This window comes from Streptopelia decaocto (assembly GCF_964273445.1).
Source record: "Streptopelia decaocto genome assembly, chromosome: 21".
In the NCBI taxonomy this organism is placed as follows: Eukaryota; Metazoa; Chordata; class Aves; order Columbiformes; family Columbidae; genus Streptopelia; species Streptopelia decaocto.
The window spans coordinates 1,530,110-1,545,505 of record NC_138676.1 but is presented as its reverse complement, the minus strand read 5'-3'; the positions used below and the strand labels follow the sequence as shown (position 1 = coordinate 1,545,505).

Here is a 15,396-nt window from a genome sequence, read left to right as displayed (position 1 = left end):
GAGCCTTCATCCCACCTGGGAAGCAGTGTTTTTCAGGGCTTGAGGGCCAGAAGAGGCTGGGGATGGAAAGCAGGTGGTCCCAGGGTGACAGATGTGCGTGTTGGGGTGCATGTTGGGGAGCCAAACCCCCTCCTGCCTAACGGCAATCGCTTCTCCCCGCGCCGAGCGCTCCCGCGCCAGGCTGCTCCCTTTGCCGTGGCCCTGGCACGCTCACAGAGATACTGGCCTGGGGGGCCCAGCCCTACCCAACCGGCTCCCAGCCCACACCCGTGAGAAGAGAGCAGAGCAGAGAGCCCGTCCTGCCTCTCAGGTGTGGCCCTTCGCCTCTGGGCTCCCGCCCGGCGAGAACGCTGGTGCCAGCTTGGATGCGGCCACTTCTGCTGGTGAGAGATGCGGAGCAGGAGCCTGCAGGGAGACCCGTACCACGGCTCTGGGGAGGCTGCAAAGCCTCCCAGTGCGGACAGGGTTGTCTGCAACATCCCTTTTCTTGCTTCCTCTCCTTCAGAGCAGGTTCCCAGCTTTTGTTCTCGTCTGGGTTCAGCCCTTCCTCCCCAGCCCGACAAGCCCTGGAAACCCACATCTTTTCTCTGCAGAACAGGTTGGGTGCAGGAGCAGCTTCCCACGCGCCAGCACAGCCCAGCCTGGCCCACACCCTCCCCCTGCCCCAATAGCCCATCTTATTTCCCCTGTGCTCCCTTTCCCGGATCAAAGCCGCCTCCCCTCCCTGTATAGCAAACATTATTCAGCTGCTAGATAAGAAGCTCTCCAGCAGCTCTTTATTAATCCCACTGGAGGCAGAAAGAAGGCAGAGAGAAAGAACTCAGCGTGGCCAGGACAGAGACTAATGTTCCACAAAACACCTTTGCAAAAGAGAGGCATGTCTTTTTCCCAGAAAGTCTCATGGGAAGCTTGGGTAATAATTAACAATTATTGAACTTTAAACCCTCCATTTCTCTCTCTGTCCTGACCAGGATTTTGTAATAACTCATCCAGACTGGTTTGCTGGGGCACCCTGGGGTAGGAGGGTAAGGAGGGGATGCAGGCAGTTGCTGTGCCTTCCTTGCTTTTACACTGAGCTCGTGTCCCAGCTCCAAGCTTCGAGGGAGCTTGCATATGAACCTCCTTTCCCTCCTTCAACGCATCCTGCAGCTCCTGTGGCCACAAAAAGAAATGGCAAGTTGTGGTACAAATCTTCCATAGACTCTTGCGTATGGCTAAAATTGTAATGTACCGAGGAGATAGACTAGAATGCTTTTATAGCATAAAGACACTTGTTTAAATCCATCTGCTGTCTGAGGCAATTATAATCAGTATCATGTGATGGCTCACATGTGAAACAAGTCGAATGGCTCATAGGGCCTGGGTTTGCATTGCTACCTGCCCCCTCTTACGGAAGGACCACAGAGTTTTTGAAGCCCTTGTTCATGTCCAGATGGGGGCTGGAAACCAGAAGTAACCCAAATGCAAACTAGCGGAGCAAGAAATCAAGAGGCCTTTGAATTAAACCAGGCAGAGAAGCCAATGGACCACAATCTCCCACTTCCATGATTTCAACCCACACATCACACAGTAAGAAACTGCATCCAGTGTTTGCACTGCCAGAATATTTGTACATTATGCAAAACTATTTCTTGCCTACTAAAATCCCTGGGTAAGGAGCTGTCGGTTCCTGGCTGCTCCGAAAAATGACAAAATAAAGGGGAGTCACCTTGCCCTGTGCTTTGCAAATGGTCTCCTGCCTGTATAGAGTAACATCGCAAAGAAGAGCGGGACAGTCACCGGCAGCTTTCGACAAGGAAAGGCGCATAGAGGTGAAGCAAGCTAGCCAAGGATATTCCAGGAGCTTGTGGCAAAGCCAAGAAATGATGCCAGCGCTTCTGAGCTCAGCCTGCCTTTGCCATCACCTCCAGGACATTCTTTCCCTTTAAGTAAAAGCTGATTCATGGCCTGGTAGAAGTCAGTGTGAGGCAGCAAATATTCTCATTTCCAGTGAGGTTCCATAAGGTATTCCACGGGCATGGCAGCAGTTGCGACATCAAGAATAACAACAACAAAATTATATATACCTAAAAATAATTATTTTAGCCTTTTATTTCCAAAGTGAGTTTCGAGCCACTGAAAGGTCTCGGATCGATACCAGCAAAACTGCAGATTGGAGTTCCTAGCCACAGAAAGGGTACAGCTGAGCCAGCATCTGCACGCACAGCCTCTGCCAGCCCGGCCAGCGCTGACCTTGAGGAGCCACCTTCGAGTGCCAGAGGGAAACCCCTCTTTCTTTCCTGCCCCCTTCCCCTGCAGCCCTGGGGTTTGTATCCCAGCAGGGACATCAGTGCTGGGCTGTTTTACTTGGGGACATTCTGTCTGGAGAAGAAACCGAGTCCTAACAAACTCATTCCACATGCACACCAAGAAGACCTGATTATCATGCAGGTAGAAAGAAGTCCTAAATGGTTCAAGGGGGCTTTGCAGCACAGACCTTGAGGCCAGTCCAGCCCTAGAGAGAGCTTAGATACCAGGCTGGCTTTAGTGTTTCAGATGGTGAAATGCAGTTGCCTGTTCGTGTGCTCCATTATAAACAAGCCTTTCTTCTCCTCTCCTGCCCCACAGCTGCACATGAACTCAACCCCATGCCCCAGGGGCCTTTGAAAACTGCATTATAGCTTCCCCCCATACAAAGTTTGGATCAATACTGTCAGGCTTTGGCCACGTTAGCCCTGCTAACTGGAATTACAATAGGTAGGAGTGCAGCTTTCACTCCCATCTCTCTGCTGCTTGTCATAACGTGATCAAGATCTCTCTCTCTCTTTATCATGGAGCGTGATGAGAACAGAGGCGCTGGGAACCACGTGGCATGCGGAGACCACCGATTCCCCTGGAGGGCTGGGGCTGGGGAGCTCTCCATGCACAGCAGCCCTGCCGCGGAGGGGCCACGTTGTGCTCACGCCGGCTGCGAAGGCTCAGCCAATTCACAGAGCCAGGGTGATACATGGAGGGCAATAGATACAGCATCTGTGATTTGTTGGTCATTATCAAACGGCAGTAATGCAGGGCTGAATTACGCAGGCGATGGAAGGATCAGCAGCCTGGACCTACTCAGCTCCCCAGAGAGTGGCCATAAACAAAACTTAAATAATTAGAGTGCTTGGGCGGAGATGCAGCCTCTAAGTATTCTTAGGCTCACGCAAATAAAGGAAATAAATTCTTGGAAGGTGCCAGGCTGGATGGGGCAGAGGGAGGCTCATTTTCCACATCACTTGAGAGCAACCATTATAAATCTCACTGAAAGATGCACCTCCCCAGGCTAGCGATATTTTTAAACTCCGGGAGAGAGGAGAGAGAAAAAACACATTTTAGTATTTACACCACAGGCGAAAAGGGTATTTAAAAATCAGGGTACATTTTTGAAAGTCTGTTCCTGCCACACCAAGAAAGAAAGAAACAATTTTATTTATATAGTGTGATAGCTGGAAATACTAGCCCCAGAAAATCCATTCCTACCACCACCCTTCTGTTGTAGGCTGAGAAATCAAACTCCCAGAAGGATTGGGGGCTGGAGGGAGGCAGGGGATAAGGGTTCTTTTCCTGGCAAATTGCTAGTTCAGTTCCCAGCTGAATCAGACACACATCAGCTCCTCCGAATCCTGCGGGGTGACTCCTGCACTGTCCCTGCTTACTTGGCGTCTGGGATAATGTCCCATAGGAGATGACTTGGCTCTACGGAGCGGCACCCTCATGGGAACAGAAGCTGGGTTTGCTGGGCCAGGAGCTGCAGCACGTAACCAAACACAGCGGGGAAGGAACAGCAAGGCACAGGGACCTGCTGGATGTCAGCTGAAGGACGTGGCCCTGGAGTCGGAGCCTCACGTGGTGCTTTGCTTGCTGGAGCAGCGTGTTCCCGCCGTTCTGCACGGCAAGGCCACCGGAGCTCTGGGGCTGGGAAACCCATGCATGGGCCTCTGCAGGATGGCCAGCCCAGCTTTCCTTTCTCCAGTTGGTTGGTGTTTCCTTCCCTGCGCAGGGTGGGGAAATCTTGTCAACGGCTGACTGATCACAGGTGACTGATCACAGGTGACTGATCACAGGTTGTAATGATGTGAGAGGTCTCAGCCCTGCTCCCAGGGCAGTCCTAGAGGACCCACAGATAAAGTGCCAGAGCACTGCCTTCCTCTGCAAACACTGCAGCTCTTCCTCTGCCAAACTCAGTCCTGCTCCTAATTCCCCCCCAGGTCTGCAGGCACTGGGAACATTCCCCCTTTTACAAGCTGTGCTCTGTGCAAGCCTCTCTCCCTCCCATCCCTTCCCAGGACTGTTGTCATCATCCCAAAAGGATCTTATTCAGCTCGTATCAAAGGGATGCATGAGCACACCCATTAGGCAGCAGAGCATCAAGCAAATCGCCAAATAAGCCGCCTCTGAAGATCAGAGCACACTGTAATCACTCCCTCTGCAAGGAGATCCCAATGAGCCCTCCCCCACTTTCTCTGGGTTCTTGCTGAACCCAAGCACATGAGTGCTCACCAGTAAAAGTCTCTTTATAAAACTTGCACACACAGAGCTCCTGGGCTCTCCCTGCTCCCCCACAAGCCCCCCCACCGCCGTGGTGCCCAGCGGGCGTTCAGAGGCCGCCCCAGCCCTCGGACCCTGCACTCAGGAGGACGTTGCCGCTGCCCTGTAGACCTGTGTCTCGTGTCCCCAGCAGCAGCTGGGCAGCACAGCCTGCAAGAGGGGCTGACACAGGTGGCACAGGGACAGCAGCAGGTCCCCCTGCCGCCCTCCTCTCCCTCCTTCCCCCAGGGAGGCAGCAGAAAAGCAATGCGAGCTCAGGGAAAGGGGAGCGCTGGCAGCAGGGCGGACGTGCCTGCACAGGGGCAAACTCCAGGACAGAAGTGGCACTTCACAACACGTGTTGATTCATGTGTTGGTGCACAGGTGTCTTTCACAACCATGGCCTCAAAGAGAAAAGCAAGAAGCCTTTTCTAAAGCCTTTCATAAGATGCCACGTGCTTTACCAACACGACACAACAAGCACAGCACTTGGCTTTGAAGTTGTCATGATAGGTGCCTTGTAGATTTGGATCCTGGGCTGGTCTGAGGCTGCCCTTGCTTCAGCACCTACCACCTGCGTCTCAGCCTCTCGGTACACAAAATGAACTCATCCTTCTCAAGTAAAATACACAGGACTCCAGCATGTTCAGCTGTGGGGTGCCATGCACGGGCCAACAGCACCCAGCAGCACTGCCTGTAGAGCCAAGAGGGGTCCTGTATCCAATGGAAACTGTGGCAGCTGATATAAATTACAGCACGGCAAGGATGCTGCTGTGCAACACATCCCCGATCCTGAATGACCATAAATGGGCACAGCCTTGGTTCTCCCCGCACCCAGAAAACACCCCTTCCCGCAGCCTGGTCCTTGGCCACCGCGTTGCTGCGGCTGACAAGGGGAAGCGCATGAACGGGTCCAGTAATGTACACCACCAAACCACTAGCTGCTGCCTTCTGTTCGCAACTGCAGGCTTCATATGGACAATGCCTTTACTTCTAGTCCTGTCCCAGTGGGAGGGTGAGGTGTTTCAAGGCAGGAGGAACCTCCATCACCGCCCCGTGTTTGGGTGGGGGGTGAGGCAGGACTCCACAGAGTGCTGATAACTTACCCAGCCCCGGCTAGCTCATTTGTTTGGGCTGCTCAAGGATGGGGCAGGGTTCATTCCTCCCTTGCTGCCCTCCCCTGCCCTAAGTGACACAGCCCTTCGCACCAGCCATCATGTATCAAGCTGCTCTACACAGAAACCTGGAGAAGACAGTGACAGAAACCCTGACCTCTCTCCCGAACTATCCAGTATGTGCCTCCCAGCAAACCCTGTTCATCATATTAAACTCTCCCCTAAGTCTACGACTTTTGCCCATGATGGACTGTTCGTAACCCCTGGCTTTGCTAGGACAGTCAGCACAACGACCTCTAATTATAGGCTGCTGCTTGAGCTCTTGAGTCCCAACAACCTCTTCTGCCCATTACCATTCGACCCAGAATCTGCCCCCAACCCCCCCTCGGGCTGTCTTTCCTACGGAGAGTGAAACTGGTCAGTGAAAAGCTTCTCAAGCAGCATCCCTCTTGGTCCAGAGGGTATCTTGCCAGGGCATAAGAAAAAAAACCTGGTTTTGCCAAGTGTGGGATCCTCAGTACAAAAAAATAGATACCTATAAGTCTGGATCCACATGATGTGGCTACAGACCGTCCGCTGCAGTGGCCTATATCGGTACCGTGTCTTTAGCCTCACCCAGAGAACAAGGCCGGTTCTGCTCTCAGGTGGCCACGCAGTGCCCTGCGCCAGCCCCTGGCCCCACACAGACAGCCCTTTGTGCTGGGAGCCGCGTCCGCCGGCCACCGGAGCACAACCGCTGGATGTTGGCCACCGGAGCACAACCGCTGGATGCTGGCCACCGGAGCACAACCGCTGGATGTTGGCCGCCGGAGCACAACCGCTGGATGCTGGCCACCGGCTGCGAGCCCACGGCCCCTCTGCAGCCCTGGCCGTGCCTCCGGACGCCTCGCTCCACACAGGGGGAACGGATCTCCCACGGGAAAGGGAAAACAGCCTCCTGATCGGTCTGATTGAGGGGTTTCCCCAGGTAGACAGAAAATTGCCGAGAAGACACATGGAGGCAGAGTCCTCTTGACTAACCAGGCTTGGGAGCACCTGCTGTCTCATAGCCAGGTGGTCCATCTGGTACCTGCCGCTGCTTCAAGGCAATGATGTGATTTGCAGGTCCTTCTGTAGCATCCCTGCATGATCGGGAGCAGATGGAGGCACTTTGCTATTTCCAGAAAGGCAAACAGGCTGGAATGGGGAACAGAAAACTCCATCCCTGTCACACACAGATCTTGCCTTTCCTTAAGCTCTTCCCTGCCCACCTGTGGGTTGAATAAGGATGGAAAGCAGCGCTGTGCACCAGTCTCCAACGGGACTGGCTCACACCCAAGGAGGGCAGGCCTGTAGCAGGGCGAGGGCTGGGTGGACAGTGCTTAGAAAGGCTTTCTTCCTGCATCACACCAAATAATGCCAAAGTAGGATTATAAACCTCCTGCAGGGACAGCTTTACCATGGGGGAATGGAGAAGAGATGGTTCATCAAGTTGGGTCAGTTCCTCCCATCCATCCCCAGCGTGCCACAAAGATGCCGAAGGGACAAGAAACCGCTGGCCAGACTCCACCTGGCCTCAATTGCTGCAGGGCACGAGCAGCCTCCCTAGCCCAGCTGGGCAAGCAGCAAGGGACTGACGCTGGCGCTCTCCCCCTCTCATGCCCAGTAGCTGCTGTTCGTCTGCCTTGGGATTGCTGCAGAGCCGAAGCTGCCGCAGGTTTGTGATGCCAGCCTGCGTGAACGGCTGCATCAGCCCCAGAGACGGCGAGAGGCAGCGAATGAACAGCAACGTGCTAAACTCCCTGTGCGTCCTGGGGTGCCCATCAGGCAGGGTCAATGACAGCATGGGGCATATAAAACAACACAGTGCTGGGAAGGGCAGCCCTTGCATCTCCAACTTTTGCTTCCCATTTCTGTGTGTGACGGAGACAAGATTGTAAATGCAGGACTTCAAACCTTCCATGGTGGCACAGTGGAAGGATAGGGAGGTGCCTGTCTGTCTGCTACGGGCTCCTACTCGCAGACTGAGGCAAAACTGTCCTTCCTCTCATGGACAACACTTCTGCCTTTGAGCAGTTTGGTCAGGAGTTTTTTGCTATAGAGCTGGGTGTTCCCCTTGAAAACCAAGCTGGGAGGGTATGTGCATCAACCAAAACCTTCACTGGAGAAGCACAGAAAACTGTAAGGCCAGGAGAATATCTGCAGCTCAACAGCGGCCAGGAGAAAAGCAAGGGGATGTATCATGAGAGGTTTCATTCCTTAGTTAAACACATTTTCACCTGAAACAATAATCTGGGTTAGGGAGCCCTCACTGCAGAGCTCTGAATTCTCTGCGCTGGGATGGCTGGGCTCTGGTAATTAACACAATAGGTGTCTCAAATGCAAACTGGGTCCCACCTCCAGTGGCTGGTGGCACCAGCTCACCCTGCATCAGAGCCGCCCTGATTCAATCTGATGCCTTTGAAAAAGCAAGAAGATCTCTAGGGTCACTCAGATTGGAGTAGCTTTGTCCCTCACTCATTTTTTTCTGATTTTGCACCAATACACCTTGCTGGCATGTGAAAAGGACTGAGCAAGAGTCATCGCGACCTCAAGCAATGATGTTGCAAGCCGTGAAGCTTTTCTCAGAGGCCGTGGGGATGGTGGCCATCCACCTGAGGACGCGGCAGCTCATCCCTGCAGCATTCACAGGCAGCCTGACTTCCCCTGGCACTGCTCCACCACCTTCCTGTCCGCAGGTGACGCTGTGTAACTCCCCTGGGCACCGGAGGTGGGAAGGAGCCCTTCCCTGGCTAGTGGTGGCCACTCGCTGCTCTCCTTATGACGGGCTGTCCTCCCTGTCCCCAGCCTTAGCGGCACTAGCAGAGGGCAAGGGGTGCAAGTGGAAATGTAGGCTTGGAAAGCAGGTCACGACAACCAGCTCTTCTGGTTCCCTTCGTGATTCAGCTGAGGCGGGAGCGGCGCCCAAAGGATCCTTCTGGTGCCTCCCTGTACTCTTGGCTTTGTGGCTGGCACAGTTGCAGCCCAGAGGAGGGGCGATGCGGGGAGAGATGTGCCAGGCTGCGCCAGCATCGGCATCTCGTCAGCCACCAGTTAATTGCAGGCATTTGCCTTGCGCTGAATGTGTTGCTGGATGTGACAATGTCCCTGCTTTTGTACTTCTCTTTGCAAATGGATCCATGTGCACTGGGCTGGGAACTCTTGTTTGATTAACGCTGCCGGTTCAGAGAGCAAATAGCATTAACTGTGGCCATCTCCCGGCTCTGGCCATGGGGCAAACACCCTCCTGCTTGTGGGCTGAGCTGGCGCTCATACGCCTCAACCACACTGACACATACGTGAGCTCATCAATTCATGCCAGGTTAAAACTCTAATGGGTCGGTTCCACTGCAACAGCGAGGTTTAATGAGAAAATATCAGCAAAAGACACACTTTTGCTTCTTGAAATAGCCTGATGTTGTTGTTTCCGAGTTTTGGGAGGAGATAGGTGCAGGGAAGAAAAAGGAACAACTAAGAACTCAAACCAAAGGCTGAAAAAAACTCTGACAACTTTTTGCCTTTTGGAAGCTCCTTTGGGATATTAAAGCATCTCTACAAGAGTACAAGATGGACCAGATCCTGCAGCGACACACTTTGTTCCTAACACTCCAGAGAGCTGTTGTACCTCCCCAAAAAGGAACCCTGCCTCCGGCTGCAGCCAAGTTTGACCCAGGCCTCCAGGTCACTACAGCTCAGCCAATGCTGAGTACCATGCACCACGACAGAAAAACCCCATGTCAAAGCCTCAAACAGCTCTCAGCTGTCCCCTGCTGAGGATCTCAAAGCGCTTTGCACAGAAAGACTCACAGGCCCCTCTCAGAGCCCCAGAGGTAGCCCAGAGATAGACAGGAATTTGTGCCCAGACGGAGGGGAGCGTTGGGAAATAGAGGCCCGGATCTGCAGATGCAGGACCAAGCACAAGATGAATGCCTCTGCTCTGCACGGTTGCATCTCAAGCTGGACCGAGTTTCATGGCGGGGATAAACAGACAGATTGTTAAGCCTTGTAAAACGTAAATTTAACCACGAGTGTTCCTAACCTCTGAGGATCAGCTCCCTAGGATCTCCCCGCTATCCCACAGCTTTTCAATAACCCCTGTTCATATTAATGTCCTGAAGCCCTAATGCCGTAGCCTGAGCCGATACCTAGTTAAGGGTTCCAAATGGACAGGCAGGCAGATCTGCATGGAAGGCTGCAGGAATCCTGAATTGAATCCGTTCTGGACAATTGAGCCGATCACATTGAAGACAATTAGTACAGCAGATTTTTGTAAGGGATGCCTTGCAGCTTTTACAGCAGGGAACTTTTATTTCCTTATCAGAAAAAAAGCTAACATTGTCAGAAGGGGTGGTGGTATACATGGACGGGAACAAAATGAAATGGCATTTATCGGATGAACATGAAAGGTTTTCCAGAAAGCAGGTAGTGTCTCCCACCTTCCTCCAATCCTTCTTGGGTACTAGGTACCAAACTGCATTTTCCAACAAAGTCCACAGCTACTAATTCTCTTACAATATAGGATCCTAAGTTTCCCTCACCCCTTGTCCTTGATAAGCAAGCCTGTTTGTGTTCAAAGCTTACATATGGCTTCATATATATATATATATAAACACCCTCAGCTGATTTTGGCACAATGGATTGTGAACTTGAGGAACTACCTGCCTCAGCATTGCATTCAGACCTGTGGTTTAGTAAGGACTGTCAGTCCGCCGAGCCTTTGTGCAGCATCTAGCACAGCATTGTGCTGGTCCTTCCCTGCAGCCCTGGGACTCATCCACAGCACAAGCAGGTGCGCAAATGAATGAAACGAACAAATGAATAAATGCATAATATCAGATCAATCACTCCTGCCAATGCGGAGCATTCACCACTAAACTGGTCCAGCCAGAGTCTCGCCCACACAGGCTTCAGGGTACTTGGTGATAACGGCCAGTGGTCGGGAAGGATTGTGTTGGCGGAGCATTGCAGGGCTGGCTGTACCCTTTCCTTGGCAAGGACCCACCAGCTGCACCACTGGCTTGTGCTGGCAGAGCTGCCAGCGGGACAGTGCAAGACAAACTACGGGGCTCCTGCAGAGTGGCAGGAGACGAGGCTGCCTGACTGCTGGCAGCAAAGCCTCGAGAACAGCCAGAAATAGAGTAAGTGGGGGAAAAAAATGTCTCTTTCGACAAGGTGAGATGCCAGGCTGCCCCAGCGTCGCTAGCTGTGTGTCTCCTTGGTGAAAGCAATTCCTGGAGGGACTAGAGGAACATAAACCTCTTGTAATTTACTCAGGACAGTCACCACAGCATTATGCCACCTCCAGTGCCTTTCCCATGGGTTGTGGGGAGGGTTTCCTGCATGGGGCTGCCCCGGTAGAGGGGTGAGGAGGGAACACCAGGGGAAGGATGACAGGGAAAGTTCCAAGCTCCTTGTGAGGAGCCAGAGCTCAGCCAGGCACCTGCCTGGGAGCACAGAGGAGTGCAGGGAGCCCAGGGCTGTCCCTTCCATCACCTCTTTTTGTGGTGCACAGCAGATCTTTTGTCCTGGGAATACAGAGGTATGGCCCTGCCTTGTTTCTCATCACTCTGTTAACCTTTTCCCTCTCAAAGTCTTGCTGGTTTCTTGACCACTACTCCCTCCCGTTTCACCTCTGTCCTCATCCATATTAGCTGGACCATCCAGTGTGCTCTGTTGATTTCTCCTCATGCTGTGGATGTTATAATCTCCATCCTTGCTAGCACCAGGGAACCCTGGGCCCTGGAATTGGCTTGGATGGTCAGTCCTTTGGCCCAGACCTCATCTCAGAGTCCCAGCCCAGCCAGCCTGGCTGCTCTTCCAGGATGCTGCCCCAGCAGAGAGGAGCGGAGGCAATTCCACCCTGCCTGCCCTGCACCCTCCCCTCCAGCTGCAGAGCCTCCTCCTGCAGGCACAGGCTGCCTCTAACCCCTGCAGAAGGCTGGACGACGGCCGGGGGGTGGCACACGTGCCCGCTGCCATGCACTCCAGAGGCGGCCACCGAGAGCCCAGCCTCAGAAAGGCAAAAATCATTTCTATTTGCATTTCTCAGATCATTCACAAGCGCTGTAAACCCAAACACTGGACCCCTTCCACGTCTCCAACAGCCGACTCCAGAAAGCCCTCCAGGACGGCATTAACCCATTCTGCACTGGAGCAGAATAAGAGTCACCCCCAGGGCACTTCACAAAGTGGGTCACTCTCCCGTTTCTAAGAGCTGTGCTAGAGCCCAGGGCAGGACCCAGCCCTGGGGTGGGGACACATGGGCTGTTCTGCAACCACCAGGGTAGTTCGAATGAGCTGCGGAGAAGCCAACCCAAATCTTTGCCCATCTCCTCCTTTCCAGGGATGGATCAAAACCAAAGGGATGGATCAGATGCCATCAGGCATCCAAGTGTAAAAGCAGTGAAAGGAAGGTCTGAAAACTGTAAGCAATCCAATCTCTCTGCAAAAGAGCCCGTGGGAAGTGTTTGTGTTGAGGGGAGTGGGGATTTTAGGGATGCTGGACAGCTGAAACCTTCCATCTCTCCTCCCGAAACATCTGTGCTCATTACCCAGCCCGGTGCTCCCTTTCCCGGGAAGCCTGGCTGCTGTGCCTCGCTAGACGCTGCTCGATCCAAAAAGCAAACAAACCGCCTCAGCTCCCAGGACTCCGGAGCCCACTGCCTGCAGCTGCTTCCAAAACAAACAATCGGGTGTTGTTCCTCTCCCAGCCAAGGATGAAATCGTCCCCGATTTTCTCCCACCCTCACGCAGATGCTTCCACACCTGCTCCAGACCTGGACGGGCACCCCAAAAAGCCGATCCCATCCTTCCCCGCCTCTCCGCAGCCCTTCCCGCAGCCCTTCCCCGCGTCGGCACCCCGCAGCCCTCCTCAGGGGCTGCCCCGACCCCCGCAGCGCTCCGGCAGAGCCCACCGCCTCCTGGGGGGACCGACCGGCAGCGGCTCACCTGGTAGGAGCGCGGCCGCCAGGATGCAAACTCCGATAGTCCACCAAGATGCACAGCAACTTGTCTGCAGCTGTGAAGCCATGAGAGTTCCTTAGAAGAAATGGGCAGGGGTCGGTCTGGTAGCGTCCCTGGGCCCCCCCACCCTTCCCGCCTTCAGTGATTTTCAGGTCTGCTTTAAAAAAAAAGGTTTAAAAAATGTAGGTGCGGGAGGACAAAGAGGTGGCGCGCCCAGCAGGCGAGCCGGCGGGAGGACGGGCGGCCGGAGGTACGCTCCGCACATCCGATGGGGCCCTGGCGCTCGGCGGGGCGCGGAGCCGCTCTCCGCGGGCGCGGGGCGCTCCGGCCGGCTGCGGCAGCGCGGGTGCCTCCCTCCGGGAGCGAGCACGTCCGCAGAGCCGGGAGAGTGAGAAAGGGAGGGGGAAAATGTAATTTGGGGAAAAAAAAAAAAGGAAGACTGGGGGGAGGAAGAACAAATAAAGAAAAGCGAGGGAGAGCCCTCCGCGGGCTGATGCCGCCGCTCGCAGCGCGGCGGTCCCGTGGCTCCGGCGGCGGGGCTCGGCAGCCCCCGCCCGCTGCCTGCCCTCCGCTTCGCGGGCCGCCGGCGGCGCTCAGGCGGCGGAGGTGGCGGCGGCAGCGGGCCGGCTGCGGTGCTCCATGGCCGGGCGGGGGGCGGCGGCAGCGGGCCGGCCGCGGGGCGGGGGACGCGGGCTGCCCGGGCTGCGCGGCACGGTCGCTCGCACACGCACACAGTCCCGGGCGGGGCGGCGCTCACCCTCTCCTGCGTGATGTCAGTGCACAGCGGAAGGAGGGCGCAGCGTTAACCCTTTGCCTGCCGCGCAGCCCCGGCTGCCGCCACCGCGGGCCGCGCTCCCGCACCGCGGGGATGGCCGCTCCGCGGGGCCGCGCCCGGCTGCGGGGTGCGCCCGGCTGCGGGTCCGCCCGCCTCGGCCCCGCGGGGGGAGGGGGGACAAGGTGTCCCCGCCTCGCCCCTCGCCTCCGCTCCCTTCCAGCCGGCTGCTGTTGGCAGCTGTCTTTTGTTCGGCGGGTGTCCGGCGTGCTTGCGGGGGACAGTCTCGGCACCCAGGGCACCTCTGTGGGTTTCCTAAGGTGCTTTTTAGGTTGTTTTTCTGCACCCAGGTTTTGTGGACTTGAGAGACTTGTTTTCGGAATTCCCTTACGGATGGTGGAATGCCTGGGCCATGGCTGCTGGCAGTGGCAGCAGCCTACCTATCTGGCCATTGATACGACATATAAAAATACCTTCTAGAAACTGTGTGCAAAATAGACATAGCTATCATATGGAATCTAGATTTACACTCACAAATGCTTTGGATGTAGATACTGTGTAATATACAGCGTTTTCATGGGACTTACTGAAAGAAGGAGCTTGTTCTGGACACATTCTGTGTGCACCGAGAAGCGAGGAGATTCAGAATCAGCACTGAAGGAGGCAGGCACTGCTTTGCTGTGCTTTGTGACAGCCCTTATTATGTGGACACAGACACAGCCTTTGTGGATCTTTTGCTAAGGAGGTATTTAGCCTACTAATGCCAGCTCCTGAGCTGGCCTGGCCTCCACAAGGATGCTGAACCCCAAACAAAGATGTGAACAACAATGACAACAACCAACAACAAAGTCATGTTGATTTCAAGCTCCATTAGAACAACACAGGAACAAATCAATGCCTGGCAAGCAGAAAAGGACAGAATCAGTGGGGAAGGATACCACACAGGAGAAGGGAAGGGGGGGCAGCCAGCAGCTATAAAAAGATACCTCTAAGGACCCCTCCAGCAGTCTCCTCCTCCTTTTAATTCCTTTAGAAGTTAATTCCTGTTCAAGGGAAGGATGGGCAGCTCTGTAACAAAGCGGATTAGCCACATACAAGGTTTGTTCCGAAATAACAAAAGTTACTACGTAGTAATGAGGTTTAGTTAATAGATTCACAGACTTCAAGACCACTGGGATTCATTCCTCTGGATATCCTGCTTGCGGAGCAGAGGCTGCTGAACTTGCCTCCATTATTCCACATCCCGCCTCTTCTGTAAAGCTGCAGGACCACAAACCCCTGACCTTGTGCACAGGCAAGCTATGGAGATCTTCAAGAACCCTTGCAACAGTTGTTTCAGTGGTTGGTTTTTCCACCCTTGCAGTGTTTATCTGGCTTCAACCTGAATCCATAAAATCTCATAATCTCCTTTTTCGTCTCCATTGAAGAGATACCTCCTGTGAGATATTACTCCCCTGGGCAGGTGTCTCGAAGTTGCCATCAAGTGCCTCACATTACACAGTGTTCCAACTTATATTTTGCCCAGTGTGGTACTCTCCTGTCTGCCTTTTAATGTATTGCCACTGGCACCTGAGCGAGCCTCCGGGAGCAGTGACGGTTTGGCAAACACTGAAATTGCCCGAGATGGGGCTAGGATGGGGAGTGCTGTTCCTGGCGGCTTGTGGGTGACACAGAACAGACATGGCAAATACGTTACATTGCCCCCCTGGTTTGTTGCAAACTCATATATGAAATCAATTGCAGAAAGAAAAAGGATTGATCATAGCTTGATCTAAGCAAGGTGGTATTTCAGTGCAACATCTGGGGGGGGATTAAGGTTTTCCTTCAAGAATATGGGGAGACTTGATAGAGCCTTGGGCCTTGGCCTCCCAAATCACAGACCTCAAATATAGGAGACAAAAATGTAAATCCATTAGCAGCAGCAGTAGACCATTAGCCCTGGTCTAACGTATTGAGCCAGAATGTATTATTTTCATGATCCTG

At 54.1% G+C, this 15,396-nt stretch overlaps 1 protein-coding gene across 3 annotated transcripts in view; it reads right to left on the bottom strand.

Moving 5' to 3' along the window:
* NECTIN1 (nectin cell adhesion molecule 1) overlaps positions 1-13,305 on the bottom strand; it is a 95,785-nt gene extending 82,480 nt beyond the window's left edge. For all 3 annotated transcript variants that reach the window (XM_082070560.1, XM_082070562.1, XM_082070561.1), the window contains exon 1: positions 12,627-13,305. In XM_082070560.1, coding sequence (XP_081926686.1) covers positions 12,627-12,708 — 82 coding nt within the window. In that variant the 5' untranslated portion in view covers positions 12,709-13,305. The remainder of the gene's footprint in view (positions 1-12,626) is intronic.
* Between the last annotated feature and the right edge of the window lie 2,091 nt (positions 13,306-15,396).